Here is a 15,295-nt window from a genome sequence, read left to right as displayed (position 1 = left end):
TTCGAAGGTTGATTGTGTTGTGGGTACCGCAGTTCACCTGTTTGACATGTACGCAAATTACAGAACTGGATAAGGAGGGTGAAGAAGAACAACCATCTGGCATTCCAAGGTCCTATGATATTGCGTGAGTCAATCAGCCACGAAATTGACTGTTATTTCTGTTTTACAAATGTTACTGGTTTCTCATACAAAACTTGTGCATCTGTGAAGTATCAAAATATTACATCAGTTTCAATGCCAATTTCACAAGATCTTCTGACTCGTCCAATACTAGCACGGCAGCACCACCTACAGAATGCAGACTCGCTGCTAGGAACACAACAAGAAAGTTCTCCATCTTCGAGCAACAACTCTGACTCTCTATCATCCTGGTGAAGATATTTTGTTGACTAAAATGAAGATCCTTATGACATTGCATGGGACCCTGCACTAACAAAATGCCAAGCTGAACCACTAAGTTCACGTTTGAAAGAATTTAATTTCAAATCTCTAGGTATTAAGAACTTCCCAATTTTGCCTCAGACACAAGGAACTAGTGCAGTTTTTACTTTACCTCACTAATGTCACAAATTTCTTTATAAATGTCTTCGCTTTACCGTTTTTTGTTGAATGCTATACGATATTTGTGCCATCTAGATGATTTCGGTCAGATTATTTAATTTAGGTAATCAGTTGATACCTAGGATAACAAAACTCTGTTTAGTGAACCTTAGAAAACAAGAACAATGTAAAAAGTTTGTGAAAACTTAATACATAATGCTTGGTCAAACATACCAAAAAGTCCTCTTCTGCTGTTTCCAGTTTTCCAATAACTTCATAATGAACATGACAAGGTGTACATCTTTTCCAGTAAGGAACCCAGTGGGAATCATATCCTTGACCTATGATATAAGAAAATCCAAAAATTAATGTGTCATAAACCTGTATCAAATTGTCTAGATAGAGAGAGATATCTGCGCGTGTGTGTGAGAAAAAGAGATATATTAAGAAGAGTTGAAGAGGGAAGGGGAGACGGAAGAAGAGATAACGAAGAAGAGAAGAAAGAAGAGAGGGAAAGAGATAACGATAGAGAAAAGAAAGAGGTAAGACAGAGAGAGATAGAGACCTCGCAGATTAAGGCAAATTTTAAGTAGGTTCATAAACAAAAATGTTTCTGGCCCCTGTCTTTACAGGAACTTCGGAAATGTTTAGTACGTTGAAATACAATGTAAAAGTTTTTTATGAAGGAATTTCTCACAACTAATTTCACAACATTAATTTTAAATGCAGAAATGAAGAAAATAAGAAAAAATCCTGGGATTTTAGTACGGTTATAAAACAGCTCATTTTACATATGACATATAACGAGCATACATTTTGAAGAGCCTATCGCACTTGGGTCCATGTGTATGGAGTCATCAAATTTAGTTTGATAAACCTATTAAGTCTATAACTTCAATAAATTCAAGATATGTAAGGCATGGGTTCTGAATAAAGAAACATCCCAAGGTCAATCACCCCTTTTACTTTCCCCCTAGGAATCTAAGGAATAATTCAAGAAACCGCAATTTTTGGCTGTAATTTTTTGGCACTTTTGATTGAACAATCTTGTTAATATTCCAGGGTTACTTCAAAATAAGGTATTTCGGTAGTAAGCTTTTTTTCTGATTATACTTAGGAAAACGCCAATTTAGTTTTTGAAATTGGTAGCATGAAAAAAACTAAATAGAACAGAAAAAAACCTAAGAGCTCTAATGGCACTGGCGGCGAGGCCGCAAGAGCCAAGAGCTCATATGGTATGAGCTCTAGCAAAATTCTAAGAATCAATAGATTGATTTAACAGGAAAATCAGAGGCTTAATGCCGGTCGGGATTTAAAATAAGAGCTCTGAGTCACGAGGCCCTTCTAAATATCAAAATTCATTAAGATCCGATCACCCACTCGTAAGTTATAAATGCCTCATTTTGTCTAATTTTTCCTCTCCCTTCAACCCCCAAGATGGTCGAATCGGGGAAAACAACTTTATCAAGTCAATTTGTGCAGCTACCTGACGCGCCTACTAATTTCCATCGTCCTAGCACGCCCAGAAGCACCAAACTAGACAAAGCACTTAACCCCACCCCCTAACTCCCTCAAAGAGAGCGGATCCAGTACGGTTACGTCAATCACATATCTACAACATTTGCTTATTCTACCCATCATGTTTCATCCCGATTTCTCCACTCTAAGCGTTTTCCAAGATTTCCGGTTTCCCCCTCAAACTCCCCCAATGTCAACAGATCTAGTCAGAATTTGAAATAAGAGTTCTGAGACATGGGTTTCCTTCTAAATATCAAATTTCATTAAGATCTTGTCACCTGTTCTTAAGTTAAAAATACCTCAATTTTTCTAATTTTTCCAAATTAACACCCCCCCCAGCTCCCCCCAGAACAGACCTGTTCCAATTATGTCAATCACGCATCTATAACTAGTGCTTATTCTTTCCATCGTGTTTCATACCATTCTCTCCACTCTAACCGTTTTCCAAGATTTCCGGTTTCCAAGATTTCTGTTTCCTTCCTCCAGCCCCCTATGTCCCCAGATCCGATTCGAATTGAAAATGGAGCATCTTAGACATAAGATCCTTCTATATATCAAGTTTCATTATGATCCGATCACCCATTCGTAAGATAAAGATAGCTCAATTTTCCCGTTTTCCAATAATTCCGGTTTCCCCCTCCAACTCCCCCCAATGTCACTGGATCTGGTCGGGATTTAAAATGAGAGCTCTGAAGCACAAGATCTTTCTAAACATCAAATTTCGTTACGATCTTATCACCTGTTCGTAAGTTACAATTACCTTATTTTTTCTAATTTTCCAAATTACTTCCCCCCAACAACACCAAAGAGAGCAGATTTGGTCCAGTTATGTCAGTCACGTATCTTGGACTTGCTTTTATTCTTCCCACCAAGTTTCATCCTGAACTCTCCACTTTAAGTGTTTTCCAAGATTTCCGATCCCCCCAACTCCCACAATGACGCTGGATCCGGTCAGGATTTAAAATTAGAGTTCTGAGTTACGAGTTCCTTCTAAATATGAAATTTCATTAAGGTCCGATCACTCCTTCGTAACTGAAAATTACCTCATTTTTTCTATTTTCTCATAATTAGCCCCCCCCCATCTCCCCCAAATAGAACGCATCCATTCCGGTTATGTCAATCACATATCTAGGACTTCTGCTTATTTTTCCCACCAAGTTTCATCCTGATCCCTCCACTCTAAGCGTTTTCCAAGACTTTAGGTCCCCCCCAAATCCCCCCAATGCCACCGGATCCGTTCGGGATTTAAAATCACAGCTCTGAGACACGATATCCTTCTAAATATAAAATTTCATTAAGACCCGATCACCCGTTCGTAAGTTAAAAATACCTCATATTTTCTAATTTTTCAACATTTCAGATTGTATTTCAAAGATTGTCATTTACAATCTTTTAATTGCATTTCCGTTTGCATAATTATGTAACTTTTAACGCTAAAATCTGTTTTTTGTAGAGTTCACGCGATTGGCAATATTTTTTATATACTTTTAATGTTATATTTTTGTGTGCGTCTTGAAGAGTGTTATCTTTTTCTTTATGTACTCCTCTACCAGAATTAAAGCTCAGAGAAAGATAAATTAGTAGGGATAATATTTAACAATCTTTATATATGTTTAAAGCCGTATTGATATATAATATTCATTATGTTGCGAGAGCAACACTTTGGTTTTGTCCGGTTTTTTTTTTCTATGCCGCCGATGTCGGCTTATTCCTGGAAACTGGTAAGGGTCTAACCTGTGCGGTTTTTACGGAAAGTGTGGACCTCAGGCTGGATTGATGAATATGGCATTAGATTTTGGAAGGATCCGCAGAACTCTTGCTTGGGGCTAAAAAGGATGGTTTGTGCTTGTCCACGAGCCAGATAATGAGCCAGATAAAGAGCCAGAATAAGGCTCTTTATAAAGAGCCAGAGCCTATGGTGTGCGAAGTGAAGTGGAGTTATGTAGCCTATGTCAGGGAGGAGTATCTGAAGTTGTGCAGTCAAGCTTTCATTTCATCAAACCATGTTTCTGCTTTCGAGTGGAAAGCTCCGTTCTAGCAGTCAAGCAGGCAGGCACCACTTTCAAATTGAAGATGGACTAAAATCTATAAGTGTTAAATATATGCGGCAGTTCCTGGCCCCACAGCCAATATATCTTCTTTGAGTAATAAATAGAAATATTTACAGAAGCAAAAAAGCGGCTTTTTCCCACGGGTCCGAAAGTGCTGCCATGATTTTTGCTGGGTTTATCACTTGTTTTTTTGGACTTGGGATTGAGGTAGAGAAATGTTATCAGATGTACCTCTTAAACTTTAAAAGTTCTGTCATTGCTAAAGAAATTGGAGCTTATCCTTTGCTCCTTTCTAAGTGGTGACGTTAGAAAGTTGGCCTACGGCAAAAAAATCAACTTTTGAACTAAGACAGATACAATTTTGTCATCCATTTTTTGATACAAAAATTCCTTCATGAGATATACTAGTTTGAAAATTTCAGGAGCGACAAGAAAAAAAAATTCTTTTCATTATGATTTTAAAACATCTGTCAATAAACTGTTGGAAACAACCGTTGGCTTAAACATGTTGCTGGATAGATGAATGTGCTTTAGACACGTAAGCTGAATGTGGCTGAATATAGAACTCAAGTGTCTTCCATATGACAGTTTCCATCCTAACAATATCATTAAAGAAAATTTTTAAAGATAATCCCCAAAAGTGCTCAAAGCCTAGCAAATTCTGTAGTAATTCCAAGAGAGTTTTAGTTTAAATTTATTCCTTTTTTTTTCTCCTCGATACTTTGAAAGTGATTTGGTATCTGCTTGTGGGTTTATTTGATTTTAAGTATGTAAGCATAAGCTAGAGGTTCTAATTCCTGCTTTTTCACAAGATTTCTAACTTGTCAAGGAACTTGTACAAAAACGTGAGATCTGTCTGTTTTCTTGTGATTTTTCAGTAATGTGAGTTTTAGTTCACTATCTTTTTGCAACATGTATTTTAACAAAGTAATTTATCACAGTGACGTTAAAGACCCATTTACATACGACAGAACACATCTAATTCAAGATTAATTTGTGCATACGACATTAGATGTTCCCTAGCAATTTTAAAACTTTTACTGCGATATGCATACGCTTACGAGATTAGAATAATTAAACAAAAAAAAGTTATTTTAAATGAAAGTAAGGAGCGACATTAAAAGTTAAAACGAACAGAAATTACTTCGTATATAAAAGGGGCTTTTCCTCCTCAACGCCCCGCTCTTTACGCTAAAGTTTGACTCTTTATCTTAACTCTACTTTTTGAAACAGTAAAAAACTTTAGCAAAAAGAGCGGGATGTTGAGGAGGAAAAGCCCCTTTCATATACGGAGTAATTCTGTTCGTTTTAAGTTTTAATGTCGCTCCTTACTTTCATTTAAAAAAATTGTTTTTTTTTTAAATTTCTTGATGTTTTTGAATTAATGCATGTTTTGATCTCTCCGCACATAAATAATTAAAACGTTATTTGCATATTAATTTTTTTGGCTAAATGGCTTTTTCATAGTTTTAATCGGAAGATTTTGAGAAAAAAGGAGCGAGGGAGGAGGCCTAGTTTCCCTCCAATTTTTTGATTACTTAAAAAGGCAACTATAACTTTTAATTTTTTACGAATGTTTTCATAAGTAAAAAATATACGTAACTTACGAATTAACTTACGTAGCGAACTTCTATATTCGTATGTTTTTTTGCGTATATGAGGGGGCTCACCCCTCGTCGATACCTCGCTCTTTACACTTAAGCTTAAATTTTGTCCCAATTCCTTAAGAATGATCGCTGAATCACAAAGGCCGTAGAATAAATAGTCGAAATTACTAACAATACTTTAGCGTAAAGAGCGAGGTATTACGAGGAGGTAAACCCCTCATTTGCGTAATAATTTCTGTTCGTTTTAAGTTTTAATGCTGCTCCTCACTTTCAGTAGAAAAAACTTTTCATATTTATTTTTTTATTGTTTTTTTTAAATAATGCTAGAAAATCCTGCGCCCCCTCCATTGAAAGTCTCTTCCCCCATGAGAAATTCCTTCATGGAAAGATCCTCCCACGTAACCCCCCCCCCTCCTGAACTCTCACCCCCCCAAACCAAAAAATCCCCTGAAAACGTCTGTGCACTTTCCCGTAACCATTACTATATGTAAACACAGGTCAAAGTTTGTAACTTGCAGCCCCTCCCACAGGGACTGCGGGGGATTCGTCCCCAAAGACATAGTTATTAGGTTTTTTGACTACGGTGAATAAAATGGCTATATCAAAATTTTGATCCTGTGACTTTGGGGAAAAATGAGCATGGGAGGGGGCCTACATGCCCTCCAATTTTTTTGGTCACTTGGAAAGGGCACTAGAACTTTTAATTTCCGTTAGAATGAGCCCTTTCGTGACATTCTAGGGCCACTGAGCCGATACGATCACCCCTGAAAAAAAAAAACAAAAACAAAAAAACAAATAAACACGCATCCGTGATTTGTCTGCTGGCAAAAAATGCGAAATTCCACATTTTTGTAGATAGGGGCTTGAAACTTCTACAATAAGGTTCTCTGATACGCTGCATCTGATGGTGTGATTTTCGTTAAGATCATATAAATTTTAGAGGGTGTTTCCCCCTATTTTCTAAAATGAGGCAAATTTTCTCAGGCTCGTAACTTTTGATGGGTAATGTAACTATTGGTATCAAAATTCCATTTTTTCAAAATTCATGACGATCATATGTTTATATAATGATGTTTACATATTTATGTTATTTTTATATGATGTTTATATGATGCTTATATGTTTACATTACGTTTATATGATATGTTTACATGACATTTTTACGGTGATTTTTGATGCGATTTCTGTACTAGAATGTGATAGTTTTGCTTCCTAATATGCGTAATTTCTACGCAGCTTTATTCTGTAAAAAAAGGGTTAAAATAAAAAAATGACAAGAATGTTTGCCATGATACTTATGTGTTATATCGACCACACTGTTGCTCTTGATCTGTTGTAAAACCGGTTTCTCTGTGTGCACTTGAAGATAGTTAGTTTAGCCTGAGTGACATAAATTACTATGTATGTATATTTTAGTTAAATATTTAATCTATAAAGTTAGGTTAGATATTTAATATAATGCTTTCTGTGCGGGCTGCTTTCTAAAATTCTCTGTTGTACTCTCCATAATTTTGTTGCAAAAATATTATATTTTTACCATATTTTGGTATATTTCATTATAATTAACCTAACTTCATTTCTTGAGTGTGGTCGATATAATACGTAAGTACCTTCTTCACTGAAACACAGAAAAAATCGACAAAACTCAGACTAAATTAAAGAGCGTTCATTTTCTCAAGCATCTAATACTGTGAAAATCAAAATTTAATGCCGTATGCAAAAAACAAAATATATTTAGCAGATACTTTGGGCATTTTTCAAGTCAAAACGAGGACTGCAAAATAATTTTTGCTTTCATCAAGACTGCAAAATAATTTTTTGCTTTCAATACTTAATCAATTTAGAAATTTATTTCTGAATAGTTAAATTTTACCCTTTATAATTATACCATTCTCCGCGGTGTGTGCGCTTCTTCTTTTGCTTCGCGGTTGGGCTTCCCTGTGTGTGCTTCCACCAAAACTTTATTCTAAGGTATAGTTTGTCGTTATAACTAATACCAACTATAACTCATTTTGCTATGGTAACTATTGTTCACCAACATTAGTAATATAATATAACTGTAATCACTTAAATTTCCACTATTTTGATGGTAATAATAACAAAACCTGTACAATTATACCAATAATAATTTTTTACAAAATAATGACAATACAAGCCACAAAATTAAAGTAATCATTATAATTATATTAAAAGTGTTTACTTTAATAGCTATGTAAATGACAAGAGAAATATTCCAAAATACATTTCACCTTGTTTTGTTTTTGTTTTTTAGCTGTTTTTGCGTTTAATTTAAAAAACTAAACTTAATTATTAAATGATGAAGCGGGTGTAGTAATAAAGTGATAACAATAGTCTTTGTTTTTAAAAATAATAGCTTAAATATTGCTTAGAACAAACACTAATGCCTCGAGTTTATATTTAGTTCTGACAACAAGGACATTCTCATTCCTGGAATATAAAGTATTTGATTTTTTTCCCATTCAAAGATCAGTTACATTAAATTAAATTATTATAATTTAATGATTTAAATTAAATCATTAAATTAAAGTCATACCAAAAAAAGAAACCGCAAAGTCACTACTTTTCTGAAATCTCTACAACTTGTACGGTTTCATCAATATCATTGGTACATTTGGTTATATTTTAGTGCTAATTTAGCTATTACTATCATTATAAGTTGCGAGAAAGTTTAATGAGCAACAAGAACTAAGAAGAAAAAAAATCGATGTTCTTTATGGGAATCATGGAAAAATCGTATAACCCCACTTCAAAACAAAATTTGAAGTCCCAACTCCTAAGCAAAATGTTGTCCATGAAAGCACAACTCAGTCTCGCTGTCGTCAAACAGTTCGTGATAACGAACTGTAGTGAGGAGCGACCCGGTTCAATAGTAACCAAAACTCTAAAAAATGAAATTTTTATACCAATAGCATTTTAATGCTGATTTTAAATATATAAGTTTCATCAAGTTTAGTTTCACCCATCAAAAGTTAAGAGCCAGAGAAAATTTACCTTATTTTAGAAAACAGGGGGAAACACCCCCAAAGAGTCATACAATCCTAACGAAAATCACACCATCAGATTTAGCATATCAGAGAACCCCATTGTAGAAGTTTCAAGCTCCTATCTACAAAAATGTGGAATTTTGTATTTTTTGCCAGAAGGCAGATCACGGATGCGTGTTTATTTCTTTGTTTTTTTCCCCCAGGGGCGATCGTATCGACCCGGTGGTCCTAGAATGTTGCAAGATGGCTCATTCTAACACAAAATAAAAAGTTATAGTGCCATTTTTAAGTGACCAAAAAAATTGGAGGGCACCTAGGCCCCCTCCCACGCTAGTTATTTTCCCAAAGTCAACGGATCAAAATTCTGAGATAGCCATTTTATTCAACGTAGTCGAAAAACCTTAAAACTATGTCGTTGGGGCGACTCACTCCCCTACAGTCCCCATGGGAGGGGCTACAAGTTACAAACTTTGACCAGTGCTTATATAGTAATGGTAATTGGGAAGTGTACAGACGTTTCCAGGGGGAATTGTTGGTTGGGGGAGGGGCTGAGAAGAGGGGGATATGTTGAGGGAACTTTCCATCGAGGAATTTGTCATGGGGGAAGAAAATTTCCATGAAGGGAGCGCAGGATTCTCTAGCAATATTAAAAAAAAAAAACAATGAAAAAATAAATATGAAAAAGTTTTCTCGACTGGAAGTAAGGACCAGCATTAAAACTTAAAACGGACAGAAATTATTACGCATATGAGGGGCTCACCTCCTCCTAATACCTTGCTCTTTACGCTAAAGTATTTTTAGTAATTTCAAATATTTATTCTACGGATTTTGTGATTCAGGGGTCATTCTTGATGAATTGGAAAAACATTTAAGCTTCAGTGTAAAGAGCGAGGTGCTTACGAGGGAGCGGATCCCCTCATATATGCAATAAAAACATGAAAATACAAAAGTTTGTTATGTAAGCTAATTTATAAGTTACGTATATCTTTTACTAATAAAAACATTCGTAAGAAATTGAAAGTTCTAGTTGCCTTTTTAAGTAACTAGGCTTCCCCCCCCGCTCTTTTTTCTCAAAATCATTCGATAAAAACTATGAGAAAACCATTTAGCAAAAAAAAAATATGCAAATTTCGTTTTAATTATTCCTCTGCGGAGAGCCAAAATCAAAACATGCATTGATTCAAAAACGTTCAGAAATTAACAAAAAAAAACAAGTTTTTTTAACTGAGAGTAAGGAGCGACATTAAAACTTAAAACGAACAGATTTTACTTCGTATATGAAAGGGGCTGCTTCCTCATCAACGCCCCGCTCTTTACACTAAAGTTTTTTACTGTTTTAAAAAGAAGAGTTGAGAGAAAGAGTCAAACTTTTGCGTAAAGAGCGGGGCGCTGATGAGGAAGCAGCCCCTTTCATATACGCAGTAATTTCTGTTCGTTTTAAGTTTTAATGTCGCTCCTTACTTTCATTTAAGAAAACTTGTTTTTTTTAATTAATCAAAAAAAGACTTAACTAAGCCATAGCTTTGGAACTTCTAATAAACAGAGAGAGAAGATCCCCTCACCTTAAATACCTATCCCATTCCCTATCATAAATCAAATTCCCTATCTATCTGCACGAATAAAGTGGCCAATACTGATTTTTTCTAAACAAACGCAACTCTAGCCCCAAAAAGAGTATATGCTAAAATAAAACCACAATTCTTATTCAAACCCATGACACTTAGACGAAGAGACTATTACTCTACGGTCTGAGTTAGCCACAGTTAATGTCATGTCTTATATCAAAAAGACACATTTTGATGTGTGGGGAAACAATGTCATATAAGGTCAAAATAGTGACATATTTAGTAAATTTGGGACGTAAAAGGCCAAACAGAGACATGTTTTGTAAATCTATGACACAAAACGAAACATTTCCCAACCTGATGTATTTTTTGGTAAAAAAAAAAATTCACTTTTCACCAAATTACTCTTTTTTCTCGGCATATTTTTGCTTTTGAGCATCCAGGTTTGCCCAGAGATGTCGTAGTTAAAGGATTTTCTCCAAAGAAAGGAATTTACATGTTATATATGAGTTTCGTGCTTTCATACGAAGTCATTTGAATAAATGTTTTTTTTTCGTTTAAATCATATTTGAGATTAGAGAAAGATTTATAAAAACCTATTCTGGTCAATAGTGCAACTGGTTAAACAAATAACCTGTACTTTTTGAGATTTCAAAATGGACCCATTTTAGAAAAAAAATCACATCTTTGGATGCTCAGGGGACACATTCATGGACTATAAAATTCGCAGCCCAGTAGAAGTATAGGATTTTCTAGATTATAAACACGTTAAAAATCGCTGAAAAGTGACGATTTTCCTGTTTTTTGAGATAGTTTAGATTATTCTTTAAGAAAAAATCCCAAGTAAACTGACAATTCTGCCTCAGTAAATGGACAGATCTGAGACTAATCAGCGCAATGATATTAGCAGCCTATCTTGTCATTTTGGACAAAGTTGCAGCTACAGGTTAGCCGCAAAATTGCTTGTTTCAAAGGACCACACACCTTAATTCTTGGTTTTACACCTTTGATGCAATAATATATTGTTATTTTGCTAGCTCCCATTGCATTGTTTTCAAAATATTGCCGTAAAAAATATGTCAATACTGTAGATATTGTAAAAAACGTAAAAAAAGAAACAAGAAAATGATATGTTAACGTAGAATTATATTTTGCTTCAAGTATTTGCGACAAATTTTTGAAGAGGCGTAGCTATGTGTTTCAGTACCAAGGCCATCTCAGTTTTTACTCTCCACTCCCCTTGCGTGAACTTCATCAGTGTCTCAATTTTTATTTATTTTTTATTGTGTAGATAAGACATGAAACTCCACTCCATGGATGTACCAGCTTCTCACTCGGTTTTGCCAGATCTCAAGTGCTGTTTAACAAAAAAAAATCTGGTTTCGAGATTGTGTAAACTACTATGATGGTAAACTACTCCAAGGTGTGGACCGATAACTCACTCGGTTTTTGTAAGATCCTCAAAACTATATTATGAAAAAAAAACAAGACAATCTTTCGCTTAACTTGTACAGACAAATCTTTATAAAAAGTTATTATATTAAGTAATTTTGAAAACGTGGTATAATGATAATAATTAAATTCAGCACTTTTTAAAATACTTGTCTCGACTAGTTTAAGGAAATGTTCAAAATAATGTTTCCCCAGAGAAATAAAAAAAAGTGCCACACAGTAATAAAACTATACCAACTACAAAACAAACTGAGTTTGTTCAAAAAAGATTATCACAAAAAAAAAAATTCAAAAGAAAGTAAAGAGGATAATCATAACCTATAAAAATTTCAATTTAGACATATAATAGTCAAACAGTTCGTGGTAACGAACTGTAGTAAGGACTCAATGTTAACCGAAACTCTAAAAAACGGAATTTTGATACCAATAGCTACATCAAAAGAATTGAATTTTAATGCTGATTTTAAATATATAAGTTTCATCAAGTTTAGTCTTACCCATCAAAAGTTACGAGCCTGAAAAAATTTGCCTTTTTTAGAAAATAGAGGAAACACCCCCTAAAAATATAAGTTTTTTAACTGAAAGTAAGGAGTGACGTTAAAACTTAAAACGAACAGAAATTACTCCGTGTATGAAAGGGGCTTTTCCTCCTCAACACCCCGCTCTTTACGCTAAAGTTTTTACTGTTTTAAAAAGTAGAGTTAAGAGAAACAGTCAAAGTTTAGCGTAAAGAGCAGGGCGTTGAGGAGGAAAAGCCCCTTTCATATACGGAGTAATTTCTGTTCATTTTAAGTTTTAATGTCGCTCCTTACTATCAGTTAAAAAAACTTGTTTTTTTTATTTAATTCTAACTTAGGGCGAAAAGAACTTACTATGAATGAATAATTGAAACAAAATATTACTGTGTTTTTTATTACCTTGATATGCATTTATTTACACAAACTAAAAGTGAAAATATTGAAGAGTATGAAAACATTCTTTTAATGAAATGGTAGATTAAGAAATGTGTGTGTTTAATGATGTCGACAAAATAAGGGGGTTATGAATGCTTCAGTACTGTAGAAGATCAAGGATTATGCTAATTTTAACCATATCATTAAAGACCATATCGTTTGGTTCAAAATAGTCCAATGGCCAAATAACTATGCGTTCGGAGTTGAAATAGGTCGGATATTTGAAATTTTGAAAAGCAAGTGTCACTTAGATATAAATAATATCGGAAAGTTCGTCTGGGTAGGCATGAGGCATTGTGATGATTTTCTTAATGCCGTGAATAAGTGAACTGATGGAACTCAAAAATCCCATGTTAAAATTGAAAATTTATATTTAAAAAGTACTCAAGTAATCATTGGATGACGATACCGCTTTTAATATCAGGCCATAGCTTCTTAAGATGCTACAAAATTTTTGCTAGGATTTTGCTCTATTTTTTCTGATTGCTTAGAAATCGTAGAAAATGTCTAGCTCTTTTTCACAAGTGTACTCCATGAAAGATATTGCTTTTAGAACAAAATCGGTACTATCATGAGCAGAAGACAATAACCTGTAAGATGATTGCAACCATTTTTCGATGTATTTTCCTGTTTTCAAACATTCCCATAGAATATTTTCAGCTACAGGAAATTTTTACAAATTTTTTGCCAGAAAGAATCGTTTCAAATCGCTCTAGAGACCAGATTGACAAGCTGGTATAATTAACCTGCTATTTCCGCCAATGAATAAGTGGTATTTGAAGGGTTTTTGACAATTGAAGGTCTATAGAGAATTGATAGACAGAAGGCTACCCTAACTTCAATTTTGAACCTCGATGTTTTCAAGTTTACTTAATCACAGCCTTAAACAATCAGTTTAGTGTTTTTTAGTTTATGTTTTGTTGCTGTATTTTTTTTTGCTTGTCTTGTGTTTGCCACCATGGCCCAATAGGAGTGATAAATCTATCTATCTATCTATTCATCTATGATAATCTCCCAAGGCTGCCGAGGCAATTGCTGTAAATTATGACAGTTGCCCATTGTTAACATATAAAGATTTTTTCCGGAAAAGGGAATGTACTTGATTTTGGATCTCCAAAACCGCTTAGGGTATTAAAAAGAATCCTTAAGCAAATATTGACAGAGATGCTAAGCACTATTAAAACTAAGTATCTAGATGCTGGTTATCAAAAGATTTGATGAGCAATATCTAAGGAACGGTTGAATGTATTATGTTTAAACTTCCACTATATGCCGAGGGGATGTTGATGAGTGATTTCTCTTCTTTCCCCTTTTCTCTTTTTAGGTGCCCCCTTCCCTCAACACTGATCGAGATTAAGAAAAAAAAGTTTTGTTCCAAATAATTTAAAGGTAAAATAACTGGGGTTTTAGGGATGAAAAAACCAAAGCCCCTAGGGCAAGGGTTGTAAGTTATGCAAGTTACCCATTGTTATATATAAGGTTAGTTAAAAGGAAGAGGGGAGCATGTTTGATCTCGAGTTTCCAATGAGGTTTAGGGTACTAAGATGGAAATTTTAGAAATGTTGAGGGGGATTCCAAACAAAATCAAAACGCACTATATGCATGATGATTGTCAAAAGGCCACTACAGCAATTTTTAAGTAACAACTGATGTTATGAAGTTGAAACTTTTGTGGCATGTTTACATGGATGTTGAAGATGACCTTCAACACTTATAGAAATCTCAAAAAGCCATTTGTTTCAAATAATGAAAACGTCTAACAATTATGCCTCTGGGCATCCCGTGCCCCCAAGAGTCCATGAGACAAGGAATGTAAACTATGCAGTTTGTCCATTTTTACATGCAGGATTTATCATTAGGAAAGGGGGAAACGTTGAATCCTGAGTATGTCCGAAAAGAATAAGGTATTGAGGTGAAATTTCAAGAAATGTTGTGGGTTATGTTGAGCGAAATCAAAGGCACTATTGGCCTCCAAGTTATCAAGCAGGCATTTTTGCAAAATCTTAGGAACAGGTAATCGTATTAACTTGAAACTTGCAGGGTCGCTACAGCTACACCTGCTACTGTAACTGCAAATGCGACTACTTGTGACTACAGCTGTGACTACTTGCGACTGCTACTGTGACTACTTGCGACGACTACTAAAGTGAATTGTGACAGTGACTGCCTGTTACTGCGAATACTTGTGACTTGACTGCGACTGTAACTGTTTGTCACTATGACTGATTTTACTTTTCACTACTTTCAAGGAATTTTGAGGATAATGTTGAACAAAATTAAAACACACTATGTACCTGCGAGCTGTCAAAATAACCTATAAGCAATAGCTCAGGGACGGATAAGAGTATTAAGCGGGAACTTTGAGTGTATGTTCAGGAGAATGCCCGAATGTGGTTGCAGGGCAGCCAACCAATCTCCTCAACAAAGATCTAAATTAAAAAAAAAATATTTGTTCAAAACATTCAAAAGGTTTAATAACTATGCCTCCGGATGGCAAGCCCCCCAAAGCCCAAGGACAAGGGTAAGGTGAAACTTTAGGGAACGTTGGGAGGATGCTGAACTAAGTCAAATTAAACTATGTGCATCCATACTAGCAATAAAGGA

At 34.8% G+C, this 15,295-nt stretch overlaps 1 protein-coding gene across 1 annotated transcript in view; it reads right to left on the bottom strand.

Moving 5' to 3' along the window:
- Positions 1 to 15,295, bottom strand: part of LOC136036224 (uncharacterized) — an 87,665-nt gene that overhangs the window by 22,848 nt on the left and 49,522 nt on the right. Inside the window, exon 4 of the mRNA XM_065718321.1 lies at positions 775 to 881. Coding sequence (XP_065574393.1) covers positions 775 to 881 — 107 coding nt within the window. The remainder of the gene's footprint in view (positions 1 to 774; positions 882 to 15,295) is intronic.

This window comes from Artemia franciscana, chromosome 15 (assembly GCF_032884065.1).
Source record: "Artemia franciscana chromosome 15, ASM3288406v1, whole genome shotgun sequence".
Lineage (NCBI taxonomy): Eukaryota > Metazoa > Arthropoda > Branchiopoda > Anostraca > Artemiidae > Artemia > Artemia franciscana.
The sequence above is the reverse complement of the archived record's forward strand: the minus strand, read 5'-3'. Positions and strand labels throughout refer to the sequence as shown.